At 34.2% G+C, this 26,878-nt stretch overlaps 2 protein-coding genes across 2 annotated transcripts in view; both read left to right on the top strand.

Moving 5' to 3' along the window:
- The first annotated feature begins 3,052 nt into the window (after positions 1–3,052).
- Positions 3,053–18,637, top strand: LOC100376729 (UDP-N-acetylglucosamine transporter SLC35D4 homolog). Its single transcript, XM_002736190.4, has 10 exons — positions 3,053–3,210; positions 5,595–5,719; positions 8,568–8,649; positions 9,139–9,242; positions 9,906–9,957; positions 11,503–11,600; positions 13,133–13,203; positions 15,406–15,475; positions 15,874–16,032; positions 18,009–18,637. The coding sequence occupies exons 1-10, from the start codon at positions 3,145–3,147 to the stop codon at positions 18,136–18,138; spliced, it is 957 nt and encodes a 318-aa protein (XP_002736236.1). The 5' UTR covers positions 3,053–3,144; the 3' UTR covers positions 18,139–18,637.
- Positions 18,638–21,885: 3,248 nt separating this feature from the next.
- LOC100313639 (iodide transporter-like protein) overlaps positions 21,886–26,878 on the top strand; it is a 44,307-nt gene continuing 39,314 nt past the window's right edge. The window contains 1 exon segment of the mRNA NM_001168100.1: positions 21,886–22,389. Coding sequence (NP_001161572.1) covers positions 22,039–22,389 — 351 coding nt within the window. The 5' untranslated portion in view covers positions 21,886–22,038.

Below are 26,878 nucleotides of genomic sequence, written 5' to 3'. Positions count from 1 at the left end.
CGTAAACAAACACAAAGAAAAATGTATCAAATTTGCACGAGACGGGCGACAAGTCGCTCGCAAAGTCATAGCCTTGCATGGAAATTGTTGTTTGTTTATCAATTTTTAAGCTGCTCTTTTACTATTTATGTACAACCTTATGAACCATACAAAACATTCTAAAGAGAGCATTCCATCCCTATGTTATTATATATATGGGGATTGTGCACTGAAAATATATAGTTGAATCGCCAATGATAATTGAATTTCAAATACAATTTCGACCACTAAAATTGTTATCGGCTTAAACATGAACGGTGAACATGAACGAAAAAATTTCCTTCCTTCCTTTATTTCTTCATTCCTTCATTCGATCGTTAATTCATTCATTCATTCATTTACTCGCGGACAAATAAAGGAAGTTTGATTATATTTTGTTGAAAAGAGCAACTGAATTTCAACAGAAAATATTCTGTTCAACGCCAAGGACAGGTCACTTCCGGTTTGCGTCTTTTACAGCATTCGACCTAGAAGTTGGTCGTCAAATTCTGTCATGTTACACGGATTTGTTAAAACTGCCATATTGTGGTTATTTGTCGTGCACACACCCACATGGAAACATTGAATATTTGATGTTGGAATCCTTGGCGCTACAGTAGTTTATTTAAACAATCCATGTAAGCTCGGCCTTTGTTTGAGAAGATATCACCAACTAACCTCGACATTTTGTCAAAACAGATCGATCATAGTTGTACGTTATGTGTGAGTTTTTTTGGCGTACTTCTTTCATGTTAAGGACACGTGTCAGAAATCTAATGTAATATTTTAAACTTCAAAGGTAGATTTCCGATCACAGCTAGCATGTCAAGAGGGATGTGGTCCGCCTTTGGTAAAACGTGCCGTGGGTTTCTTTTGCGCAAACATAACTGACTCGGCCTCAATCACCTTTTTGTAACAAGAAGGCCAACGTCACGGTATCTACATTTATTTGAAAACAAACATGTAACTTTGTTGAAATGCCGTTAAATAACAGTTATTTTAAGAATCAAAAGGTGCACAAATTCAAAACAAGGGAGTGAAGAGTGGAAAATATGCTCGAAAAGTTTCAAAATAGTAAAAAATGTGGATATTTACAGTACATTAACACTGATGACGCGTTCTCCGCAGTTTTCCCAAACCTAAGATTGAACGTGATGTCGGTAAGGCTTGCCCGGCCCAAAACGGTAAATACGTATCTTGTTGACCAGGAGTCTCGTATCGGCATTTGTCTAATTCTCTAAAGTTATTTCGGATTACCGCTATATCCTTCCTCTGGTCACCCATCATGCGTTATTATTACGCTGTATTGCCGTGGATGGGCGTTCATAGAGACGACCGTCTTTTGATATGTGTTTTAAAATCTAGAAAATGAATCAAAATGTACAGTTCTCATGAAAACAAGTGTATTTCTACAGCTGACAAATTTCATTGCACTTATCAAAAACAAACAAACAATTAATTTGAATAAATTCAACTTAACTATTCTTTTTGTGGAATTATTATTATTACTATCGCAACCAAAAGCCCGTCCTCTTGATATTTTTTAAGTATTAGTATTCCTAAATGTCAATGACAGTTGAATCTAACCGGCCAAACAACAAGCACAGATGACGTCATTTGAAAAAATTCCAAGGTTATTCGTTTGAGTTATGGAATTTATAAATATTTATAAGAAATCGAAAGAAATAGTTTGTGGTCACGATTAATTTATTGAAAACAAAACGTTTATTGTACAAAAATCAAATTAGAAAAGTATTGTTTAAGCGGGTGCACATTCTATTCTATTCTATTCTATTCTATTCTATTCTATTCTATTCTATTCTATTCTATTCTATTCTATTCTATTCTATTCTATTCTATTCTATTTAATATTCCATAAACCCATTGCGTCACAGAAGCTCTTGTTCGAAATATTGAAAAGTCCGGCCGCGTATGATTATGCGCCCTCTGGCGATGGTTACACAACTAAACTGGCCGGTGTTAGTTTTTCGTCGTCACTAGAGGTCGCAATGATCCATTTCCCCCGGCAAGAAACTATTCTCAGCACAACAAAGATGTTCTCTTAATCTTTATAAATATTTATAAATTTCAATGGCAGTTTAATACAACCAGCCAATGAACGAGCACATTGCGCAACGACGTCACTTGAAAACGTTTTAATGTTATTCAATCTTACAATAGACCCCTCTCATTTCAGTTTGAATTGTGAAATCTATAAATAGTTATAAAGATATAGGAAATGCTTTTGTTACGCTGAGAGTAGCGATTTAAAAACAATTGTAAAATCTCTTGTTACTACAGTGTTAATAATGCATACTTAAATTGTAAAACCCTTTTCAGAAACTTCACTTGGCTCCAAAAAAGCAACTGCCCAGAGCAATCATCGAAGACCAGGATACTTACTATATGATAGAGTTTATAAGAAAACCGCCCCATATAAAATTAACGTATTACCAAGAACTTGGCTCTAGAGGGCGATGTATCTTCAAGACAAGAAAATACAGACAGTCTGTCGAAACAATACATGTTTGAACGAATAATTATTTATAATGATGGATTCGTTGTTACAAGTAATATTTTGTGGAAATAGTGTTGATGTTTTAGTTTGTGGTTGTTTTATTGTTAATTATTTGCCATAAATACAACCCCCCTTTATCTGATTTCCACACGTCTTGGAAATCCCTTACTGGAGGAAATACATAGTAAATTTTCGATCACACCGGGGAAACACCACCACGATTTGACGAGCGTGAAGTTGGGGGAAGATTCAGATTTGTGTCAGATTCAGAAAACGCTTTATTTATGCATTAGTAGCGGCCCAGGGTAGCGGTGACCCAGGAGTCGTTTAATTCATAATAACTTTTATTATACCGAGTCTAAATACTAATCTAAAATATTGATACTGTGCAGCTACATTTCTGTTAAACAACTGTTAACGAATTTGAATGATGTGTGTAAACTGATCTGACGCGAATCTGACAAGAATCTGACGTGAATTCCCGGCGTGAATCCTTCTTAACTTTACGTTCGTACACTGACGTTCATTCAAAACTGGTGTCGTGTCTCGGAGGCACATTATCTGTGAAATATTTAGATTTTTAGAGGTAAAATGATAAAGGCACACAAATGAAATCATGGTGGATCATCTCTGCTTTTGTCGTTCTTTACATCGCGACACATTTTACAAACAAGGTAGGTAGTTTTTGTATTTGCAACCGACCGATTTGTAGTTTCCGACTGACAGCAAATCTTATAGACGAACTGCTTGTGCGTGTTAAACATCCGTGCAACTACTTTGGAACGTATTCAGGCGTGGATGTAGTCGCCAGAGACCAAACTATAATTTCAAAATAATTCAAATCATTTGACGACTAGTGTTTTACGTGGCATACTTGTGTTGTTGGTGCGTGATTCCGCCACTATAATTACACTACATGTAAAGCACAGCTGTGGCTCTGTTATGTTTATGGTTAGCGTGGCAGATAACTCGTCACAACTTCACTGTGTCGACCTACTATTAGGAGAGTTTAACTTAACGTTCGGGTGATGTGTACTAGAAACAACGGTGACAAGTTTTCTGACAAAATCTGAATCACAGAGCAATTTTTAACTTTCTCCTGTTGTTACCTTAAAGCATATGTAGATTTACTGATATAAATAGTTGCATTCACACTTAGTATTATATTCAAAATACCTCTCCCTGGTTATTGGGATCACCATGAGAAATAAGAAAATCATTTTTATAATCATTGTTAAGAGATACAGATAAAGAAAAAGATATCCCAATTTCATCTGATAAATGGATGGAATACTACAAACAATTAAATGTCCAAGTTGATTTGAATGATTTTCAGAAAAACATTATTTCTACTACCAATGAGCTAGAAAATAAAACACAGATATATAACACATTAAACAACCACATAACTGAAAAGGAAATTAAATTAGCTACTAGTAAACTTGAAACTAAAAAGTCAGCAGGTTATGATGGTTATTGTTCAGAACTAATAAAATACAGTTCAGATTATCTAATTAAACCACGGGGAGCCCAGGAACTATAAACAAATGTAGTAGCAGTCTCTATGAGCAGGGGGGGGGTATTGGCTGGTATCTAGTGTAAAAAATAGACAAGGGATGAAGGCTCCAGCCAGCTCATATTTTTAAACTTGAAAAAACAGACGAACAAAATGAAAAATACAATGTATAAAAAATACGAGGTTGAAGAATATTAGTTACTCCTTCCAATTTCGCCAAAGCCTACATTACCTACATTTTACCAATATCTGCAGAATAAATCAAGAAAACTACACAAATTTACTCCATTTAGGGATTCCTAATGGTTTGCCCAAACGCACGGCACAGTTGGAGGCGTGGCCTGTTCAGCATTTGTCAACAACCAATCACAAGACTGGTTACGAACCAGTTGAGCAAGGCTAACCGAGTCGTGACCTCAATGTATAGTTCAGCAGTGTGAAAAGTTTTTGAATAGGTGATAAATAGACTGCAGAGTAGCAGAAAAGACAATGTGTTGATGGCGAAAAGACTATAATGTTGAAAAATGAATCCATGAAAGTATTATTTACAATAAGAAACACTGTACTAACTATATGTATTAAAATGTTTAACCAACTTATATCACCAATTTTACTGTACAGTTCAGAAATATGGGCCTGTGAATTACTAATTAAAATCAATGTCTTAGAATAGGTCTGTAGCTCTTTTTATCGTTTTATTCATGGCGTTAATAAATGACACCTATAATAGGTATAAGTGGTGAACTTGGCAGGTTCCCTATCAAATATTGCCATCACTAAATACTGGCACAGATTAAAATCTCTACCAGAAAGATTCATTAAAAGAATCAGAAAAAAATAACACAGACTGGATTAAATATGTAAAAAATATTCTCAATGATGATGAAATGATGAAGAAACCTACAATGGTAACAATAGAAAACAACTAACAAAGGAATTACAATCACAGCTGACAGATACATATAAACAGACATGGAAAGAACAAATTAAAAATACCAAAGGCAAAACTGGACAAGGTACCGGTAACAAATTTAAAACATAGTATTTTTAAAAAAGAACTTGAAATGGAAAATTACTTGACAGTAATTACTAATTTTACTCAGAGGCAATGTCTGTCTAAATTTCGTTTGAGCGATCACAATTTAGGAATTGAATTAGGCAGAAGAACAACACCAAAAATACAACAGGAGAAGAGAATATGTACAAGGTGTAATGAAACACTGAAACAAGTCTTTATAAAATTTAGATGGCATTTTTTGTTAGAAGCTTGCATAATGGGAATTGTATCACAGAAAGGTACTTTGGTACCATAGTTAGGGTAGATATCTTCCGTCATTTCACATTTCAAGCTCATAATTTGGGTTTTAAAATGACAAAATTATTTTAAAATTCACAAAATGTAACTGCATATAAAATTTGGGCATGCACTGCACAGACAGACTGGCAGACATACGGACAGACAGACAAATATTCAGTGGCAAAAACATAACCTCATTGACAGTGGTAATAAAATGATAACATATTGTGTTTTATTGTCTACAGTATGTTCTGTCAGTATTACAGTTCACTTATCCAACAATATTTCAAGGTTGGCAAACTCTGATTGGATTTCTGATATTAACAACAGCTGGACAATGCCTATCCATGGATACAGGTAACGTTACAAGGTATGTATCCTCAATAGCAACAATTGTTTTCTCTATTTGAAGATGAAAATATTAGTTATGCCTATAATTTAAGTCAGAAAGTTGTTAATGTTAATTATATAGCACAAATATATTGGTATTAAGACCATATTCAACCACAGAAATATGCCATTACCGTACTATCCCTGTCATAAGCCCAGTTGTAAAATCAGGGTAAATAAGGGTTGGGCATATAACCGAAGCCCACCTCGCCAAAAAAGATGAAGAAGAATAAAAAAATTATCTATCATTTACCATGTGCCGGATTAGGGGAAATATGTTTTTTTGGGGAAAATAAAATTGCAAAATTAGTTGTTATTGTTATTGATTTCCACATCATTTTACAATGAACATTTTAACAAAAAATATGCACATTTTATTACAATATAATTTACATATGATCTGAATTTATTGTGTAAAAATCATTTGGGGTCTGTGGGAAAACATTCAAAGTCAAAATCTTCATTATTATCTTCGTTGTTGAATTTTTTCGATTGTATGCAACCTTGTCGATGCAGAGCAGATTCTGCCATGATATTTTTCTACACAACTTGACCTGAAACAGCTTACTCTGACCTGACAGGTCAATTCTGTTATTAATAACCAATCAGAATGCTCTGTCATACTGATGCAATTTTCTGAAGATTTCAGAAATCGACAATGACATTTTTAAAACTGAATACGGAAGTGAATTATCACATTGTTAAAAAAATTGCAGGTTTAAAAGAAATATTTAACACTTTTCAGAGTCGTCAACAGATCAAGCATATAGTTTACTGATTCACACCCCATTTAGGATATTGTAGTCGTAATGGACACTGTGATTATTCTGAAAAGTGAAACGATGTCCTATGACCAGGTTTCATGACAGTCAAATTTTTAGCATTTTGAATAGCCGGTACGACCTGCTTCCGATTATTTCAGAAAGAGTGTGAACCAGGTTGTGTTGTTTTTTACTGTAAAAGCATAAACCGAATGACCCTTTTACGGGCCAACACACACTACCTGAACTACCTGGGCCAATGTTTTCCATGGTATTTTTCAGTACACATTGAGTTGGGTTGTGAACTACCTGGGCCAATGTTTTCCATGGTATTTTTCAGTACACATTGAGTTGAGTTGTGAACTATCTAGGCCAATGTTTTCCATGGTATTTTTCAGTACACATTGTGTTGGGTTGTGAACTACCTGGGCCAATGTTTTTCATGGTATTTTTCAGTACACATTGTGTTGGGTTGTGAACTACCTGGGCCAATGTTTTCCATGGTATTTTTCAGTACACGTTGAGTTGAGTTGTGAACTACCTGGGCCAATGTTTTCCATGGTATTTTTCAGTACACATTGTGATGGGTTCTGAACTACCTGGGCCATTAATGATCACAGCCTATCAGATTATAGATTGATTACATCTGCAATATTGCATACCAGTAGCTCTCTTTTAATCTCTATTTTATTTTAAGTTTTAAAAATCTTGTCCTGACTGGCCATGTCATACGATCTCCATTTTTTCAAACTGGTAATAGTACAATGACCAGTTTCTTTTATGGTGCCAAACCTTATCAACATCACTCCACCCTACGTTTCCAACTCACAGTTAACATTTACAGGAGAGTTCTTTCGATCGCAAGGTGGCTTGTTTCATGCATATTATAATAAACAACATTTTTATTTTTAAGATTAACCAATTGTTAAAGCCAGGTAATATACCGTATACCTGGGGATGCCTTCAACTCATTGATTGTCTAAAAATAAGGAGTGGGCCTATCCTAAGACCATAATCCTGCTTCTAAACAATTAACTTTGTAACTAGCTAATATTACATCTGTGTCACTTAATAGTTGTGTTCACGTTACACGAAGTACGGGCTAAGATTTAAGCTGATTTAGGCTTATCTAGCATATTTGCATTTCGGCTAGACCCAATTGCGTCCACGCACAGGGAGGGCAGTCGTTAGCACGGGCTAAGGGGTGCCATTAGTCGGTGACCTTTGGTAAGCCGCTATTTACGAACGAAAAATGGATGACACGCGCGAGGTTCTATTTCTGCTGCTGGCATGTTTCGTTCTAATTTTGAAGCGACGTGCACAGGAACGCGAGAGAAGACGGACCCAACTTATTTGGATGCACAGAAACAGTATACAACGGCATAACAGAATACAGAGTTTTATTAATGCATGTCGTAGACAGCGAACCAAATTTATTTTGTCTACAATTGGAGCTGCTGTACGCTCTACTACACATCGACCCTATCAGTGTGGAAGCGAGCGCGGAGTAATGACTGGTGGAATATTGTCGTTATACGAACATGGGACAATTTTCACACCCAAAGGTCGTCGCAGAGGGCGCTTAGCCCTGAGCTAAGCGTTCGCGCATACTTCGTTAGCCCGTGCTAAGGTCTAGATCGCCTCTTAAATTCGGATCTAATTTAACCCGTACTTAGCATTCCTTATCCCGTGCTAAGCGTTCACGCACGTTTTCTTAGCACGGGCTACAGAATTTGACCTCTTAGCCCGTGCTAAGGAGCTGTGCGTGAACGCAACTAATGTTTTGCCTGACCACAAGATGTTGTTTCGTAACCTCGGTTTTATCTTCTCTTGACCACTACACACCCACACAATGAAATGTTAGTATGGTAATAACATTCTCACCGAAAATCATGTTCACTGTAAACAAATGTCTGTGTTCCTATACTAAAATTTTAATGTTCAATGTCAGTTTGTGAATTAAAACAAGTCAACTGCCCATAGACTTCCATGATGTCAGTCCAGGTTTGAAAATTTGTTGTTCTGTACCAAATGCTGGTTATGTTCATTATTAATTCCTGTCAACAGATCAACAGTGATAGATTGGTGGATTGGGGGAATGTTATTTATTGGTACTATTTATGCTGGTTCCAGGGCCTTATCAAGATTAGTAAGTTCACTATTTTTTTCACCAGTACTGCAGAGGGTACTGCTATATTCTGGTTCCTGGGCCTTGTCAAGAATAGTATGTTTACTAATTCCTACAGTACTGCAGAAGATGTTGCTTTTTGCTGGTTCTTGGGCCATGATTTAAAATGGCAGACTGATTGCCATTTTGTTTTTTTCAGACATACTTTCACATAGTTTATATTTGGTACAAGTACAAGACATAATGGTTAATTACCATCTTATGTTATTTTGGATTTCGATGAAATTTACTGGCTGGGTTCTATTTTGTCAATAAGCACTAAAATATCAAAGTGTCATAAACTTTTGTTCAGGCTTGCCTGGGTTGATTTTATTCATACTTAGTATGAACATTACACAACTCTTATCACTTTAAAGAAGTACCAATGGGAATGATGTTATTTTTGATGACTTGATTGGATAAAAGATTTCAATATTCAATATTTTTCTTTCTTTCTGTTTTTTTTCCTAGTCAATTCCTATTTTTATAATACTTCAAAATAGTGGTCATATCATAGTTGCAATATTGGAATGGGCTGTTCAAGGAAAAATACCATCTTTTGATATTCAAATCAGGTGAGGCTGTTATTGCTGTACAACAATTTATTTTATCGTCCATGTTTATTCACAAATTTATCTACCACACATTCATTCATACTGGCTATAACGATGTAAGCGATGAGTCGTCCTATCAAGTTAGATCGTGTCATTCACTTATTGTTTCAATGTGAGAGGTGAGTCGGTCAATCCCATTACATGAGCAGACTTTGACTGGTGAAGATGAGGTAATTTCCAAATAAGCAGACCTTGGCTGATTAAGATGAGGCAATTGCCGATTGAGCAGACCTTGGCTTGCAAAGATGAGGCAATGGCCGATTGAGCAGACCTTGGCTTGCAAAGATGAGGCAATGGCCGATTGAGCAGACCTTGGCTTGCAAAGATGAGGCAATGGCCGATTGAGCAGACCATGGCTTGCAAAGATGAGGCAATGGCCGATTGAGCAGACCATGGCTTGCAAAGATGAGGCAATGGCCGATTGAGCAGACCTTGGCTTGCAAAGATGAGGCAATGGCCGATTGAGCAGATCTTGGCTCTATAGTCTTTGCATGTACTAAATGAATGAAAATTAACAACTCTAAGGTCAAGCTAAAATAAAGTAATTCATATTAAATGAATTTTTGAATAGAATATGGAAGATCCATACAGGGTTATAACTTGTATTCTTTATTTCACGACTAGTTTATTATGGTTGTTGGTTTCTGGTTTATTGGTCTGGCAGAATGATCCCATGGTAAGTATGTATACACATTATTTTGGGTAAGGGCAGTATAATTTCATATTCATGCATCTTGAGAATGATATGTTAAGTGTAGTAGTAAATATTCTTAACATGGCATGTAAGATGTATAGCTTCTATTAAGAACTCAAAACTTTATTACCAAGACTGGCAAGCAGACATTCCCGTTTCCTCTAATGTGACCCCACTATATTAATAGTTGTAGCCTCTCTGTAACATAAGAGGTATCCTCATGGAAAATATACAATAATAAATAATATATGAATACATGTAAATGTATATAGTTTCTGTGGTAGGTCTGTGTAGATTTGTTTAATTGAATTATTGTTGATTATAAATTTGTGTTACTACAATGTATCATAAAAAAAGAAAAGTTTGGTATAAAATATATGTTAAAATATATAAACTTGACTTAAAATACTGAAAATTGACTAATGAGTAGATTGACTCATTTCTTATTTTTGAAATATTATTTAACAGTATTTAATTATATGTACAGGTCTTTCATCTGTTTCTCAGATGTGTGTAAATAGCTTTTGTACTCCAATATTATAATAATAGATGAATGTTGTTTCTACTAATTACAGTGATGAGTAGATTGACTCAATTATGAATGTTGTTGCTACTAATTACAGTGATGAGTAGATTGACTCAATTATGAATGTTGTTGCTACTAATTACAGTGATGAGTAGATTGACTCAATTATGAATGTTGTTGCTACTAATTACAGTGAATAGTAGATTGACTCAATTATGAATGTTGTTGCTACTAATTACAGTGAATAGTAGATTGACTCAATTATGAATGTTGTTTCTACTAATTACAGTGATGAGTAGATTGACTCAATTATGAATGTTGTTGCTACTAATTACAGTGATGAGTAGATTGACTCAATTATGAATGTTGTTGCTACTAATTACAGTGAATAGTAGATTGACTCAATTATGAATGTTGTTGCTACTAATTACAGTGATGAGTAGATTGACTCAATTATGAATGTTGTTGCTACTAATTACAGTGATGAGTAGATTGACTCAATTATGAATGTTGTTGCTACTAATTACAGCGAATAGTAGATTGACTCAATTATGAATGTTGTTTCTACTAAATATTCAGAAATTTTATCAGAAAAATGCATTTGTTTCATGATCTGATTCAAAATGGCCGATTGTACATACCTTGAACCTTGATACATTCCATTTTCCACTTGTTTCAAAGAATGCACTTTCCGATCCATATATTCAACATGCCTGGTTCAAACTTCTCGCATACAGACAACATATCAGACAAACACGCATGCATTTTTTTTTGTCACATGGCTGACAGGCATTCATCTTGCAAATACAGAGAACTCGTACATGTCTGGACCAATCAAGTTTAAATTTCACACATACATCACACATTAGGTCATATATATATATATATATCTTGCGTCTCTAAAACAGGAACTATGTCATTAACAATGACTTGTTTTTAAAGATGGTTTTTTTGTATATAGAAAATACATCTTGTATAAAATCTCTGGTTGTCTATTTCAGTTTGACTCTGATGGTTATTTCTGGATGGCAGCACATGTGATATTTAATTCTTTCTACTCTTCATTCTCCGCCAACTTTGGAAAATCTGCCAAATTTAGGTAAGTTTTACTACAGTTAAACTTTAATCATTCAAACTTTTTGTAGTACCAGTACCTGTCTAGTAAAGATCACACTCATTAACCATAATCTATATAATATATAATCTCTTAAAAATATCAAACTGAATGTATAGGTAATATAAAAGTTTTTATTGTATTGATTGCCGAAGTGAAAGGTTGGTAGATTTTTATCTGTAAAAGCAGTAGGGGTACTGAACTCACATAGTTAAACCTTACTCAGTTTACCCAGTATTGTGGATTAAAACCTTTAGTTAATAGATGCAACAGTTAGCTAGCTAGAAATTTATTCACAATTTTTGTCAGAAAATTGAATTTTCTGGTGATTTTCAGGCTTAATTTCTCAGCAGTTTTCTTTGTAAATGCAATTACACACCAGAGCACTATAATTCGGAAATAATCAAAAAGTTGATTTATGGATCCAATAAACTAGGGAAATCATTTATTCCCTATCAAATTTGTTACTTGAAAAAAATTTTCTTGACACCTGTAGAAAATTATTTGGTTCAAAACAATGAAATTAAGAAAAATCAAATTTGCACAATGTTTGTGTGACATGTTGACTCAGGAACACACAAAACATCAAAGAAACTAGAGAGCTTTCATGATTAGCTTGTTTCTTCTGCCATTTTCAGTTACACCAACAGCATTACTTTTTACATATTAATACACTTGAGTGATCTGGTGACATAACACCGTTACCAAAGTATGTATTCTGACACATGCACTAAAGTAGTCCCAAATCGTCACAGTTTGACTAACATTTTGAAGGGAAAATGATGGCATTCAAGGGTGCACCCACTGAGCCAAGACACACACACAATAATAATAATAATAATAGTAACTTTATTGACTCTTACTCATTCTCTAGGGGGAAAGGAAATAGTCACTAAAATACACATACCGGTAATAAGGTATTAAAAGTAATAAACTAAAATGAAATCACTAAAATGCTGACAAAATTTGAAAAACAAAATTGTTCTAGAGAAAAGTTCAGGTAAAAAAAAAAAATGTTTTTGTCAGATAAGCGACTATTTTCTGACTAAAAAGCATGCTTATAAAAACAAACGCGCATGCTCACACACAAAAGTAATAAGAAAATGTTAGGTTGTCTGGGGGGGTGTTTCTGTCTTACATTTAGGCTAATTTTGAGGAATTTCGCAAGTACAACTATTTTGCATATCGCATTATATGTAATTTTTTTTTATTGGGGTCATAGAAACTGATTCAAATACATGTACATGTACCTGTAATACTTTTCTTTGTTGAGCATATAGTTTACCAATTTAAAGTTCTTATAGGTTCTAAGTTTATTTATTTCATTTGTTATTTTATTATCATTAAATATTTCTTTTTTCCAGTGGGTACTGAATGTTTTTTTCAATTTTTTTTTTTCAATCAGTAATTTTATTTTATTCCAACAATTCATTTTATTTATTATGTTATTAATGGAATATTACATTATCTCCACAAGGTGAAAAATAACTACGTTGTTTTTTTGTGTTTGTTTCCAGTGAAATCAATAAACTTTATCACAACTACTTACTGAGTGTGGTAGTATTAATACCTTCAATTGTTATACTTGGTAAGAAACCACTCATGTTATTTGTACTATCAATAGTGCTTGTTACAATTTATAGAGTCAGATTAGTGAAAAACATTCGTGTTTCTGGTCAAAATGTACACCACTTCAAAATGTGTGTGCTAACACTTTTTTGTTCTTTATTTTCGTCAAAATTAATAAAAAAAACCCATTGAACACTAAAATAAAAATAAAAACACAATATATTATGATTATGTTCACATTAATAATAATAAAAATGTGCACCAATGTTAATTTTGGAGAACAAAAGGACCAGAATGTTTTTTTACAACCCCCCCCCCCCCCCCCTTCAAAGCGCCACAGTGTACCATACTGGTAGTTCTGGTCCTGAGGCATTCAACAGAACAGAATCTTTTTTTCTTTGGTTCTTTTTTCTTTCTTTCATATTTTGGTAAAACTTTGCCCAAATGTGATGCACATCTTTCTACTCATGCACACAATGACTGGTTACTTAAATTGGAACACCCTAGGCATGTATTCCTCTGTAGCTCTGGAATCTACTTAAAATTGTTGCTTTTGGTTTGGTCTTCACATCACAGTAAATCACTCAAATAAAAAAATAAGGCTTTCCAGCAATTTGTGCCCATATTTCATTGGAGTACCTCAAATCATGGAAGGTAGTTGGGGGAGGATCCAAGATCGCTTTGATTTATTTACTTGGTAAACATTCCTCTATTATGTGATTATTGATAACAGAATCCAACAACATGTGCAAATCACAGACCCCAGTAATATATTCAGTGATTCAATATTAATAATTAATATTGTGATCCAATAATGAGTTTACATAACCCTACTGGGGTCATAGTATCATATTTCACACCTCCAAATATTTAAAAGTCAGTTTGTCATGAAAAGACAGGAAACAAAATATTTCAGGAGGCAACAAGATGTATGTTTTTCCACCAGTTTACAAACTGAATCAATTTTATTACTGGAATGAAGCAGTCATTCTTAAAAATATCTAACAAGTATTTTGTTTCCAGTGGCAGGCATTGTCAATGACTTATAACGCCATGTGAATCGTTCTGCGCATGTATATTGCTGTCTCTTTTCTCATACACATAGCAGGTTGCAGTCATGATTTTTTTCAAACCTGTTGAATAGATAAGCAGAAGCACTGATGGGTTGGAACAAAAATTTACATTGATAATCAGACTTGAAACAAAATCTATAAATCTGGATTAATTCTCGTCCTCTCTTCTCTCCTATTACCTTCCATGCTTAAATCCATTAATCTGATTGTGAGATTATATAATTGTGTTCTGAATACTGTAGAATACTTTATTTTTGCTTGGAATTAATTTTAGCTATTTTCGCTGAAGGAGAATAATTCACTGAAAATATAATCCAGCGAATATACCTTTAATCTTATATTTTACATACAAAACACCCAAAATGTCTATTCAGCGAAAATTAATTCCAGCTAAAATAATGTGTTTTACAGTATATGTGATCATATAGGAATGCCCTTAATCTTTGGGAGATTACATATTTTACAGAAGTTTCATAATTCTTTGTATGTTGTCTAATTACTTGGAGTGTCTGTTTGTATTATTCGTAAAATTTATTACCTAGGGTAACAGTAAATTTATACTTAAGTTTCACATGACCCTCTGATGCACTATTACCCGGTAGATAGATTAACCTAATTCTATGGGAATGTCTTAAAGTGTAATTCTCCCATGCAGAGTTCTATTTCTATATACATATTTCTATTTCTATGAATATATATTTCTGCCACCATGCGATCTTATGCTTGTTGTTGATTGGTCGATACATCACAGTGGTACTATTTTTAAAGATGTCCATCAAAACATTGCCATACTGGTGTTGGCTGTTTTCATAAATTATAACTATTTCACTATTTTCTTTGCATTTGCATCAGCTATCCATAACAAATTTTAAAATTTGTTTACCAGTAAGAAGAAATCAACAGGAGAGCCCTCTAATAACAAAAAAATACGCCAAGAGTAAGTCTTGTAGCTTTTCACCACAAAATTGCTATGTGTGGTGGCAGATTTATTTTTGGTGTTCTAGCGAGGAACTCTGGGAAGGAGAATGCTAAAGTACATCTCAGTTCTTGCTTATTGTATCTGTACAACAGTTTAATGGCAACACATTCGTCACCTCCAATATTGTGTTATAAAGTTATTTCAATTCATTTCATTATTTTACTCTCAGGAGATGCATTTTATGCGAAGAATTTTCCATTTTGGTTTTATTACAAATTCCATGTTGGTTGTATACTAAGGTAAGATAATTTATGTTATTCTACTATATTGTAGTGTAGGATATTGGCCCTGCAATCTGCATACAATCTGATCATCATATATATATATGGTACTCCATGGCCCTGCAATCTGATCATCTATATATGGTATTCCATGACCCTGCAATCTGCATACAATCTGACCATCTATATATGTGGTACCCCATGGCCCTGCAATCTGCATACAATCTGATCATCTAAAGATGGGTTCATGTACTACATTTAATATCACTGTTGCTGCTATTCCTTCCTTTCCTTATAATAATAATAATAATAATAATAATATAATAAATAAATTATATAATATACTCAATGTGACATAATTGATAAATAATGCTACTGAAAATAATTATAAGACTGAATCTGTCTATTTTTTCCAGTGGGTTATTCGGAACGTTTCTGAATCTTTCGTCTATACGGTTAACTGAGCGGCTTTCATGTGGTCAGTTTGCCTGGATATCATTTGCAGCAAGAGTAATGCTTGTCGCTGCTTCATTCTTTTTCTTTCAACAACATTTCACTCCAAGTTTTGTTACCTGGTAAGTGAACACCTCTAATTTTTATATATATTATGATGTATTTTGTGTAATCTTGGCATTGATAAGGCACGTACTTAAACAAGTCCCTTAATTACCAACTGTCAACAAATTATGTGACTAAGGGACGACGTCAAAAACTTAATTGATCAATATTGATCATGGCGTCAGAGTACATTCACCATTAAATACAAATTGATAATCGGACAGTAATATGGCATAGCAGTTGGTTGTAATAATGAAGCGGAATATACGCATGCACAAACTACTTTTCTGGGTTTTGCGCATGCTGTAGGTCCATGCCATGAAATTGACCTCATTTGATGCACATATTTACACTCGGACCAAACCATTTTCTCGTCTTTGATGTGTTTTTTTTCATTTTCTGTTATTTTTGTCTATGATTGGATAGAAACAAAACGAACTACAAATACTCCAAGATTTTTTTAACTTCATTAATAAATACAATCGTTTTTGTAGGATGGAAACTTTTTGAGGTCAAAAACCCCCCACCCCCAAACTAAAGCAAATAAGTTTTTTATCCAACATCGATCTTTTGACGTCGTCCCTAAGAACGTATGCTGCTAAAACTAGTACTACACTAGTACTAAAATGCACTACCAATTCTTGACATTTTGCTAAGTGAAAGGTTCCATCAAATAAAAATGTTTTTTATCTGAAATATCTGTCATGGGGAATTTAGCAATATTACAGATTATTATACATCTGTCACTGTAATGCACAAGTTACAGCGTGTCGTAGTTTTGCGGTATTTTACAGGGTATTTGCATCCTATCATATAAGGAAATGCGAATTCCAAATATGGAATGCTTATGCGCGTAAACATGGCTGCCACCAGGGTTTGACCAGGTTCCACACAAAGAAGTTTGCTTATTCTGTTCTAAACATTTTGAATTTTGGCATTCCCATGTTGTATCCTTGGAAGGAGAAGATGTATAATAATAAGGTTATTACGAGGATACCTCAAAGTATGCACTCAGACAGTAGGCCATCGCATCGCATTGTTACGAACGGGAATACGAGATAGTCTCCCGCGAACCTGGCCGCCAATATCTCGCACTCCAGAACGCAACACTAAAGGTCAAACAAAGGCACACAGTCAGGATATGTCCAATAATACTAATTTAATAATACAATAAGCATAAACCAATAACAGGAGTGATATAAATCACAAACCGGTCAACAATATACATCACAATAAATATAACATTAATGATAATAGCCCAGCTCGGAATTGTCTACCCTACCTACTTGCAGAACTCGTATTGCGTAGTTTCAGCGATAGTACAGTTAATCACAGCAACGTCAACGGCGATATCAGTTCTACAGCTCCAAACTAAGAGGTCTCGGGGAATGCAAATTACACGACACTGACCGTAATGTTACGCGACTTCCATACCGTCCGTGTAGAGAGAAGACCAAGATCAGTAAACCATGCTTTCTGGCGAAACACAGGTCTTTGAATAAAGTTGGTTTTACAGCGTAGAACCACAGCAGGCTGTTTTGCATCTATCAGTCCCACATGCCGAATTGGTCAGGCATTATCATGAGACATACGTTGGCTGCCACGTTGACACTGCACCGGAGCTGAGCTGAGCTGCACTGCACTGGTCGGGAGCTGGGTGACAACTTGATTAACTCGTGTTCACGTTCGTCTTGCACAAGCACGAACAAAAGAATATTAATTAGCAATGACAATACATGCTGTCTATTCTAATTCCGCAGCTGGGCAAGCCTCACTAGCTAACTGGGCATTATCAAAATACATTCATTTTACAGCAAAAATAGAATATCATAACAGCATACTTTGAAGTATCCTCGTAATAACCTTATAGTATTCCTGCTGTGTCCATCAGTTATTTTAATTATACAGAACATATCAGCATTCCAAATATTGATATAGTTGGTATCTATGAACAAGGGCAAGGTTATAATTGTTACACTATGTTTCTTTACAGTCTTCTATCTGGTACGGGAAGTGACTTGTCATTTGTCTACGCTAAATATGTGCTACGTGATGAGAAATCAACAACACAGCTCTTACCGGTTGCTACGACTACTAAAACCACAGAAGCAGAGCCGATATGATTATGAAATGAAATGAAATTATTTTAATATTTTTATTACAATTTATATATTATAATTATATTAATTATAAGTAAAATAATATATAACAAAATTGACGCATTGTATTTCAGATACTGCAATAATTTTCTTAATAATTTTTGTCGTTATCAAATTTCACGATTTGATTGTTTGAAGCTTCATATTTGAAGCAGGTCCCATAGGGTGTATGCAACAAATATTTTGTTTGTTTGCCCAAGATTAAAAAAAAAACACACAATTTCTTGGAAAATCTTGTGCAATCCTAGCTGTTTACTATTTAGCAATGAGTGATTCAGCATTGTATGGCATGCATTGAAGATATGGTGATGGAATCAGCAGACTAAAATTGACTGAAGCAATATGCTTAAAGGCCCAGGTATACTGTAAATATGCTTCAAAACACTAGGGATTATTTCCTTGAAAGTCACGTTGTAGTAAACAGCTCCAGCCAAGCTCCGGTAAAAAGATGCATTTTCTCGAACTTACATGTTGTTTATGTCATTTATGGATAATTTGCATATGAAAAATGTATTACTGTAAAATCTGTACTAGAAGCCATGGCTTTTATTGAAATGGTACAATGCAACAGAGGGGATGCGGCTTCTATTATAGCATCTGCACATATGAGAAATGGTGAATTTTTGGTTCTCAATTGTTCAAAAGGAATGGGTGTGGCTTGTATTAGGGATACGGCTTCTAATACAGATTTTACGGTAATTAACTTGTTTGTTCCCAACATATCTAAGCAATAGTAGTCACAAAGTATGCTTTTAAAAATTAACTCCAAAACAATTATATATAATTCATATTGTAAACTGTTCAAATTGTAAAATATTCACAATTTCAGAAGTTTATGACATTTTTGAAGACAAAATTGCAAAAGTCACCGACACTCTAAAATGTCTCTATTACAAAATTACACAATTTTTGCTGATTTACAAAAATTAATCCTTTGCGAGATTAAAGGAGCATACAATATATAGCACAGTGATCATCATGCCATGTGGTATTTGATAGGGATCCTATGCAATATATACAACACATGTAAAATACTGTTTACATGAAATCAAACATTCACTGCACAACAATCACTTACTTTTATAAGAATACTACATGTATAAGGTTATTACGAAACTACCTCAAAGTATGCACGAAGACAGTACAGTGGCAGTATCGACTGACGCGCAGCGGAGGTCGATGGACAGCGTACTGTCTGAGTGCATACTTTGAGGTATTCTCGTAATAACCTTATTATACATCTTTTCCTTCTAAGGATACATTACGGGAATGTCGAAATCTAAAAAATTTAGAACAGAATCAGCGAACTTCTTTGTGTGGAGTCCGGTCAAACCCTGGTGGCAGCCATGTTTTTTATTATTAGAGGACACTTACATGCGTAATCATTCCATATTTGAAATTCGCATTTCCTAATATGGTAGGATGAAAATACCCCTTCAAATACCTCAAAATTACGGCACGCTGTAACTAATGGCGTTACGGTGGCAGATGTATAATAATGGTACTTATACTACTTCTTGATATGAGGTTGATTGAAATTGTTAAATGAAACTTCAGGTATAAAAATATATTTTAATTTTATTTATGATAGAGTGTAGATTTCATGGGGATTGTTGCTACAGAACCTGACAGGTTAACACAGTTGATAATTTATTAATGGCGGGATAGTTTTTATATCTACACTGACTGACTGTCACTTTGAGGTTAGGCCCTAAGGAAAATATTATAATATAACTGCACATCACAGCCTTTTTATAGGTTTTTGTCAGAATTTAAAGAAATTTGAAAAAAATTAAATAAAAAAATGTTTTTGTGCAACTTTTTCTTTATTATCACATTCTTGATGCAAAGTGCTTCATTTTAGTTTGTTCGTATCATTTAATTGTTAATGATATTTTGTATCATTTATAAAAAAAAATATAAATGTTTATTCCTTGTTAGCGTAACATTTACAAATTACTATTGGAACCAGAGTAAAAAAAAAATAAGGTTTCTGGTCATTGCACACACGAGTTAAAGCAGTGTGTGTCACAGCCTTCTTTTTCTCCCTTTCTCCCAAATTAACCAGAAACTTGTTTTAATTTCTACCAAACCAAACCAAACCAAAACCTAAACCAAACCAAACCAAACCAAACCACTACTGTAGAATACTTTATTTTTGCTTGAAATTTATTTTTGCTATTTTCGCTGAAAGGATGATCCTGTGAAAATAAAATCCAGCGAATATACATTTTTTCCTATATTTCACATTCAACTTGTCAAAAATCAGTGAAGATAAATTCCATACAAAACACCCAAAATGTCTTTTCAGCGAAAATCAATTCCAGCTAAAATAAAGTATTTCACAGTATACTATGCTTATTTCATATAAAGTAATTTACAGCAAGAATATGTGCTTCTATTATAGTAAAATGTATATTATCTCTACCTTTCAAATATTTTAGGGAGTACAAAACTGTTTCACCACAAGACATTATTTTCTCTTCGTCGGGATTGAAATACTTGTTATCCATTTTACTTTCATTTACTAGTATATGTATGGACTGGCTATAGTCGGGGAGATTATATTTGTCCTGTCTCAAGTAAATTAAAGAAATATTTCCTCGAAATACCCCACTCACCGCAAAATCCCCACTCACCGCGGCGGCGAGAGGGGAACATATATTTTTTTTAATTAAAAATTACACCTATGTTTGAAAAAATCGCCCGACTGTGGCCAGTCTAGTATATGTACTGCTGCATGTGAACACTTGTACTTTGTTGTTTGTGTTTATTTTTTCAAAGGGACATAGACATATCAATCAGTTTGAAAACTGGCACAGCTTATAACGCCTACACAACACATTAGTGTCATGTGTTGCTAAGATATGTGTGTGTGTGTGTGTGTGTAACCATGCCTAAGGGATTGACCATTTAAAATTTACGAGTGATGGTGAAACAAATTCTAAAAGACACGAATCTCGTGCATTTTTGAGTGCGAGGAAAAGCCCCATAAAAATACCAACACCATCTTGCAAATTAAAAAAAAAAACAACAAAAAAACACTAAGAGAAGTAATGATTTGCTTCTGTTTTCTCTTGATCGACTTCTAATAAATAGCCTTGTCTAGGCACCCATGTCCCTATTTTGCTGCAGGGTACTCGTTACACCTAGGGTATAAATAGTGTTATTTATTAAAAACTATTAACCCGCGGTTTTGTGCGTCCAAGTCGCGGTGAAACCAGAGTTTCCTTTCGCCGTAGTTACCCAAGACCGGGTAATAAACATTGCCCACGCCCACATTCTGTGAGGTTTATACGGCGATGGTAGGTGCTGGGAAAGGGTGCGTTGTCTGACAAAGTTAGTGTGGTGGGTTGAATGGAAAGTCGCAGAAAGTCAAAAATATGAAATTAGCTATCACATAAACTCTGTGTACATTACTGCAACTATGAGTACAAATGTTATTTGAATATCACAGAAGTTCTGTACATGTTACAACAACAACAACAACTACCTGTTAACCAGTGCGGTGTTGCAAAATACAACAGAGAACATCTTTTGACAATCCAGTTCGAGGCGAATCAGCGTCAACAGCATTTTGAACGAGACTGCAATTGTTTTGTCTCGTCTTCGGTTGGTGTATTATGTTTAAAGTACGCATCGCTCATTTATCTCAAAACTGATTAATTCTATTATCACATTGGTCACGTGATGGCCGTATAAAAGAAGCACGCTCACACTGCACTGTTTACAACTGGGACTTTCTTTCTGCTGGGTGTTTCAACTGTCTTCACGCTACTGGAGTGTTACGACCCGATCCTGGCCTTCGCTATTCACCCCTCAAATCGCCGTCCTACCCACTGTGGCATTGCTTTTTAAATCGTCATGGGTGGCGAAGGCGGGATTCATCGTTTTTCGATCGCCGATTATGTTGTGTTTGCCTTGATGTTATGCATTTCAACCTGTATTGGTATTTACCATGCGTGTACTGGAGGTAAACAGAAGACCGCCGGCGAGTTTCTCCTCGCTGATCGTAACATGGGACCCATACCCGTAGCTATGTCCCTCTGCGCCTCGTTTATGTCCGCGATTACCGTCCTTGGAACACCAGCCGAACATTACATCAGCGGAACGATGTTTTCGATGTTTGCGGTGGCCTACTTTTTTAGCATGGCGATCTCTGCTGAATTATTCATGCCTGTTTTCTACAACTTGCGTATTACAAGTATTTACGAGGTGAGTTAAAGTCTTCACACCATCTATGTGACAGCCACAACAATATATTGGTATTAATGGTCATGATAGTCATCTTTATTTCTTTCTGATACTATTCCTCTGTGGAATGTTGAAGTGTTTTTAAATAAATAAAGATAATTTAGATAGATAAGTTCTTGAAATCCACTTTGTTCAACTCAGAACACGTTTTCCATGCATGTTTTTTTATCTTTTGTAACTATTTCCGTTTACTGTGGGAAATTTGTGTTAATCACATTAGTTTTGAAGCAAAGATGGATATATTTGGGGATTTTTTAATCTTCTAGAGAGGATGATTTATGTAGTTGTTTATGATTGTTTACATGTAATTGAATTATTTCTTTATTGTACAATCAATCAGTCACTCACTCAATTTCGGGGGAGAAGTAAAAAAGTTAACAACAATGTCTTACTTATTACTATAAATTCATGTATGATAATGAAATTCTGTAATGTGATTTTACAGATTTTTAAATGAATCTGTTTATTAATATTATTTGTAATAGCTGATAGCTTAAACTTTAGAAATCATAAAATACATTTACATGGAAAAGTGTAGCAAAAAAAAAAATGATAAAATCTCTTTAACAATTTCAGTTTACTGCTTGCTTTTGCATACAGTATATATTGCCTAGAATTTTTATAATGTGTAACCAAATATCATTAATAAAAATTGGCTTTATCAGATACAGTGAAAGGCAGAAAACTGTGCCTTAGTTTATATTTTTTATTTACATATGTACTCTCACACAATCCCGGGGGGGGGATCACCAGGTACAAGCAAAAAATAGAAAACAATATGCTAAATAACAAAATAAAATCGCTATACTAAATAATACACAATCGCTAAAATACTAAATAATAATAAAAAAAAAAAAATGTAAATCAACTTTCAGTAAAATATTTACTGTGAACAAAAAAGCAACCCAACCAGCAGTATTGCAATATAGCTAAATTTTTTGCAAACCAAATAGAAATATCAATATCAGCTTACCATAACAGTTATGATCAATGTGGCTATTTTGATATAATGTGCATATATGTATTCACGTAACATAACTGTGTCTGCCCACTTATTCAAGATGAAGTGCTTGCCAATTGAATGATATATGGTAAACTAACGTTTCATGCTGGAAGCCTTCACTGACATACCAAAATCAGCCTAAAAAAAAAGAGTCAACTGGAAATGTCATTAACTAACACACACAATGATGTTGCAATAACACTTTAAAATTGGTCAATTTTTAAAATTTATATTACGTCTCCAGGTTTCTGCCGTTCACTGTATTGGTGGATTTATTATCGTCTTGACCCCAATTTGTATATGTGGAACACTGAAGTAAACAATATCCAGAACTGGGCAGTTTTGTTGATGTGTTTACCATTATAACCATGTCACTATGTGCATAATCAATGTGGAAACAAGGTTTTGTTAATTTAACTTTAGGAGAGGGGTCATAGTTCATACACTTGGCCTTCACCATATGTTTAAATTACATTTATTAAAAATCAATAAACTTTTGAATTATTTGAAATTGAATTCTCCCAGGACTTGCGAACATCTGAGGAGAGGGGTCATAGTTTATACACTTGGCCTTCACCATATGTTTAAATTACATTTGTTAAAAATCGATAAACTATTGAATTATTTGAAATGGAATTCTCCCAGGACTCGCAAACATCTGGGGTTAATGACATTCTGACCTGAGCAGGGAGAACCGGTCAGCCACTGGTCAATTTTGTTGTTGGTCAGACCTTGAGAATAGTCAGGTCACCTTGTGCCCAAGGATCTATCAGTTAACCACAGGTGTTTAACAAAGACACGCCTCCAATTATTTAGATAGTTTAGTAATATTAATGGCTTTCTGGTGCAAATTATTCAACCTTTTTTTAACTTGGTATCAACTGTTCAAATTGCCAATTAAAACATAAAAATTGGGTCAACGAAGGTCATTCTTTGTGGTCTGTACATCAGCTTTGTATTTTTGTATTGACTGGTTTTAAATAGCTTGCTGTCTTTTGTTGACAACCACTCGACTACTTAATGAAATTTTGAATATCCTGGCTACATGCTGCTTAGAGCTACAGAAATCAAATCAAAGTTTATGAATTGTATTTTTATGTCATCATCATAAAAAACATAGTTTTTTAGTAGGTGCACTCACTCCATGACATTCTGTCTCAACCCATTTCTGTCTTCAGCCCTTTGTAAATCATAAAACTATAATCCTGGCCGTTCTTTTGAATCATAGTCCAGTTTCAACTTGGCCTTCCCCTTTGTCTCTATCCTTGTCCCCTTTGTTAATCCCTCAACTCTGATCTGGTGTGCAAAAACCTGACTTTCCTTTTCTTAGTCTTTCTGATTCCCTTCCCATACTTATAAACTCTACTATCTTCTTCCAAACATATTCCTTTGACTTCTCTTTTTTCCATGTTATTCCTGAAATTCTTCTGTAAATGTTAAATTCAAAGGCTACCATTTTTTTGAAGCGCCATTGTTACGTAGTATTTGGTAAACATTGTTGTAACTATTAAATAGCTATGGCAGTAATGATTTTTTTATCTCACTCGTACTATTAACACATTGATGCTGACGCTGTTATGGTATATATCATATATATGGGCTATCTGTGGAGTCATTAAATTGTTATCAGATAGTCTTTAAACTTGGAAATTGCATCAAACACTATAAATATCAAACAGTTCAATTCTGATATCACTAGTGCTAAGTTATTTACGAAAATTTGGCTAAAATAAAACATTTGTGAGACATTTATATAAATGCAGAGAATGGAGACATTTACACTGCTGATCATGAGAACCAGATGTCAGTAATAGACTCCAAGATATGTTACATTGGTAGTAGAGTAACTGAATATATTGTTTTTTCAATTTGAATTTTTTTGAAAATAAATTAGTCTTTGGGTTATACAGTCTCAGTATTATAGTCTTTGAAATGTATATGTATCTCATTGTATATTTTTGTATGTTATTTATTGTATTTTGATGTATGTGTGAGTGAGGAGCCTGTAAATGGCGCTTTTGCCCGTAGGTCTTTTCAAATAAACAAATATACCCCTATATATATGGTAGTTAGACACGTGAATGATAACCTGGACAACCTGTAAGCCATTTTTCTAATCTATGGTTGTCATGCAATGCTTAGGATAAATTATGTTGTTGTAATAAACAGTTTATAAATCATTGGAAATGACCATTTAACCCGAAAGATTGTCATCATCAAACCAAATTGTAGTCACATGCAATGACAACTGTGATGGTTTGAATTTTGTGGATCATTTTGACTCATTTATTTGAACAATCATCATGACAAATCAAGAACTTGAGATAGAGATGTCGTAGAGATAAACGACCAAAGGTCCCTGTAACTTAGACTTGCATACAGACTTTTTAGCTCCGCTGTCGACTTTGTCGAGCGGAGCTTATCATATGAGTGATTGTCCGTCGTCGCCCGTGTCAATGTTTTACTTTTGCGACTTCTTCTTGAAAACTACAAGCCTGAATGTTTTGATACTTGGTGTATATGCACTTGGGTAGACCTCTCTCAGATTTGTTCATTTCATGATGATATCTTCAATTCAATTTGTCATTTTTGGTAAAAAGTGATATTTTCGACTTCTTGTTAAAAACTGCAAGTCCAATTGCTTTGATATTACATATATAGGTACTACATGTGGATCTCTCTCAGATTTGTTCATTTTGTAATGATATCTTCAATTCTCTAATTTTGGTGAATATTTTTGTAATTTTTGGTAAAAAGTGATATTTTCAACTTCTTGTTAAAAAGTGCAAGTCCAATTGCTTTGATATTACATATATAGGTACTACATGTGGACCTCTCTCAGATTTGTTCATTTTGTAATGATATCTTTAATTCTCTAATTTTGGTAAATATTTTTGTCATTTTTGGTAAAAAGTGATATTTTCAACTTCTTGTTAAAAACCGCAGGTCCAATTGCTTTGATATTACATATATAGGTACTACATGTGGACCTCTCTCAGATTTGTTCATTTTGTGATGATATCTTCAATTCTCTAATTTTAGTGAATATTTTTGTAATTTTTGGTAAAAAATGATATTTTCGACTTCATGTTAAAAACCGCAAGTCCAATTGCTTTGATATATCACATATATAGGTACTACATGTGGACCTCTCTCAGATTTGTTCATTTTGTAATGATATCTTTAATTCTCTAATTTTGGTGAATATTTTTGTCATTTTTGGTAAAAAGTGATATTTTCGACTTCTTGTTAAAAACAACAAGTCCAATTGTTTTGATATTTCATATATAGGTACTACATGTGGACCACTCTCAAATTTGTTCATTTCATGATATTTTAAATTCTCTAATTTTGATGAATATTTTTATCATTTTTGGTAAAAAGTGATATTTTCGACTTGTTAAAAACCACAATCATTTATGGTGAAAAATGATATTTTTGAATTCT

The sequence above is a fragment of the Saccoglossus kowalevskii genome, chromosome 14, assembly GCF_978046115.1.
Source record: "Saccoglossus kowalevskii chromosome 14, keSacKowa6.1, whole genome shotgun sequence".
Taxonomy (NCBI): domain Eukaryota; kingdom Metazoa; phylum Hemichordata; class Enteropneusta; family Harrimaniidae; genus Saccoglossus; species Saccoglossus kowalevskii.
Note: the sequence above shows the minus strand (reverse complement) of the source record. Positions and strands in the feature narration are given on the sequence as shown.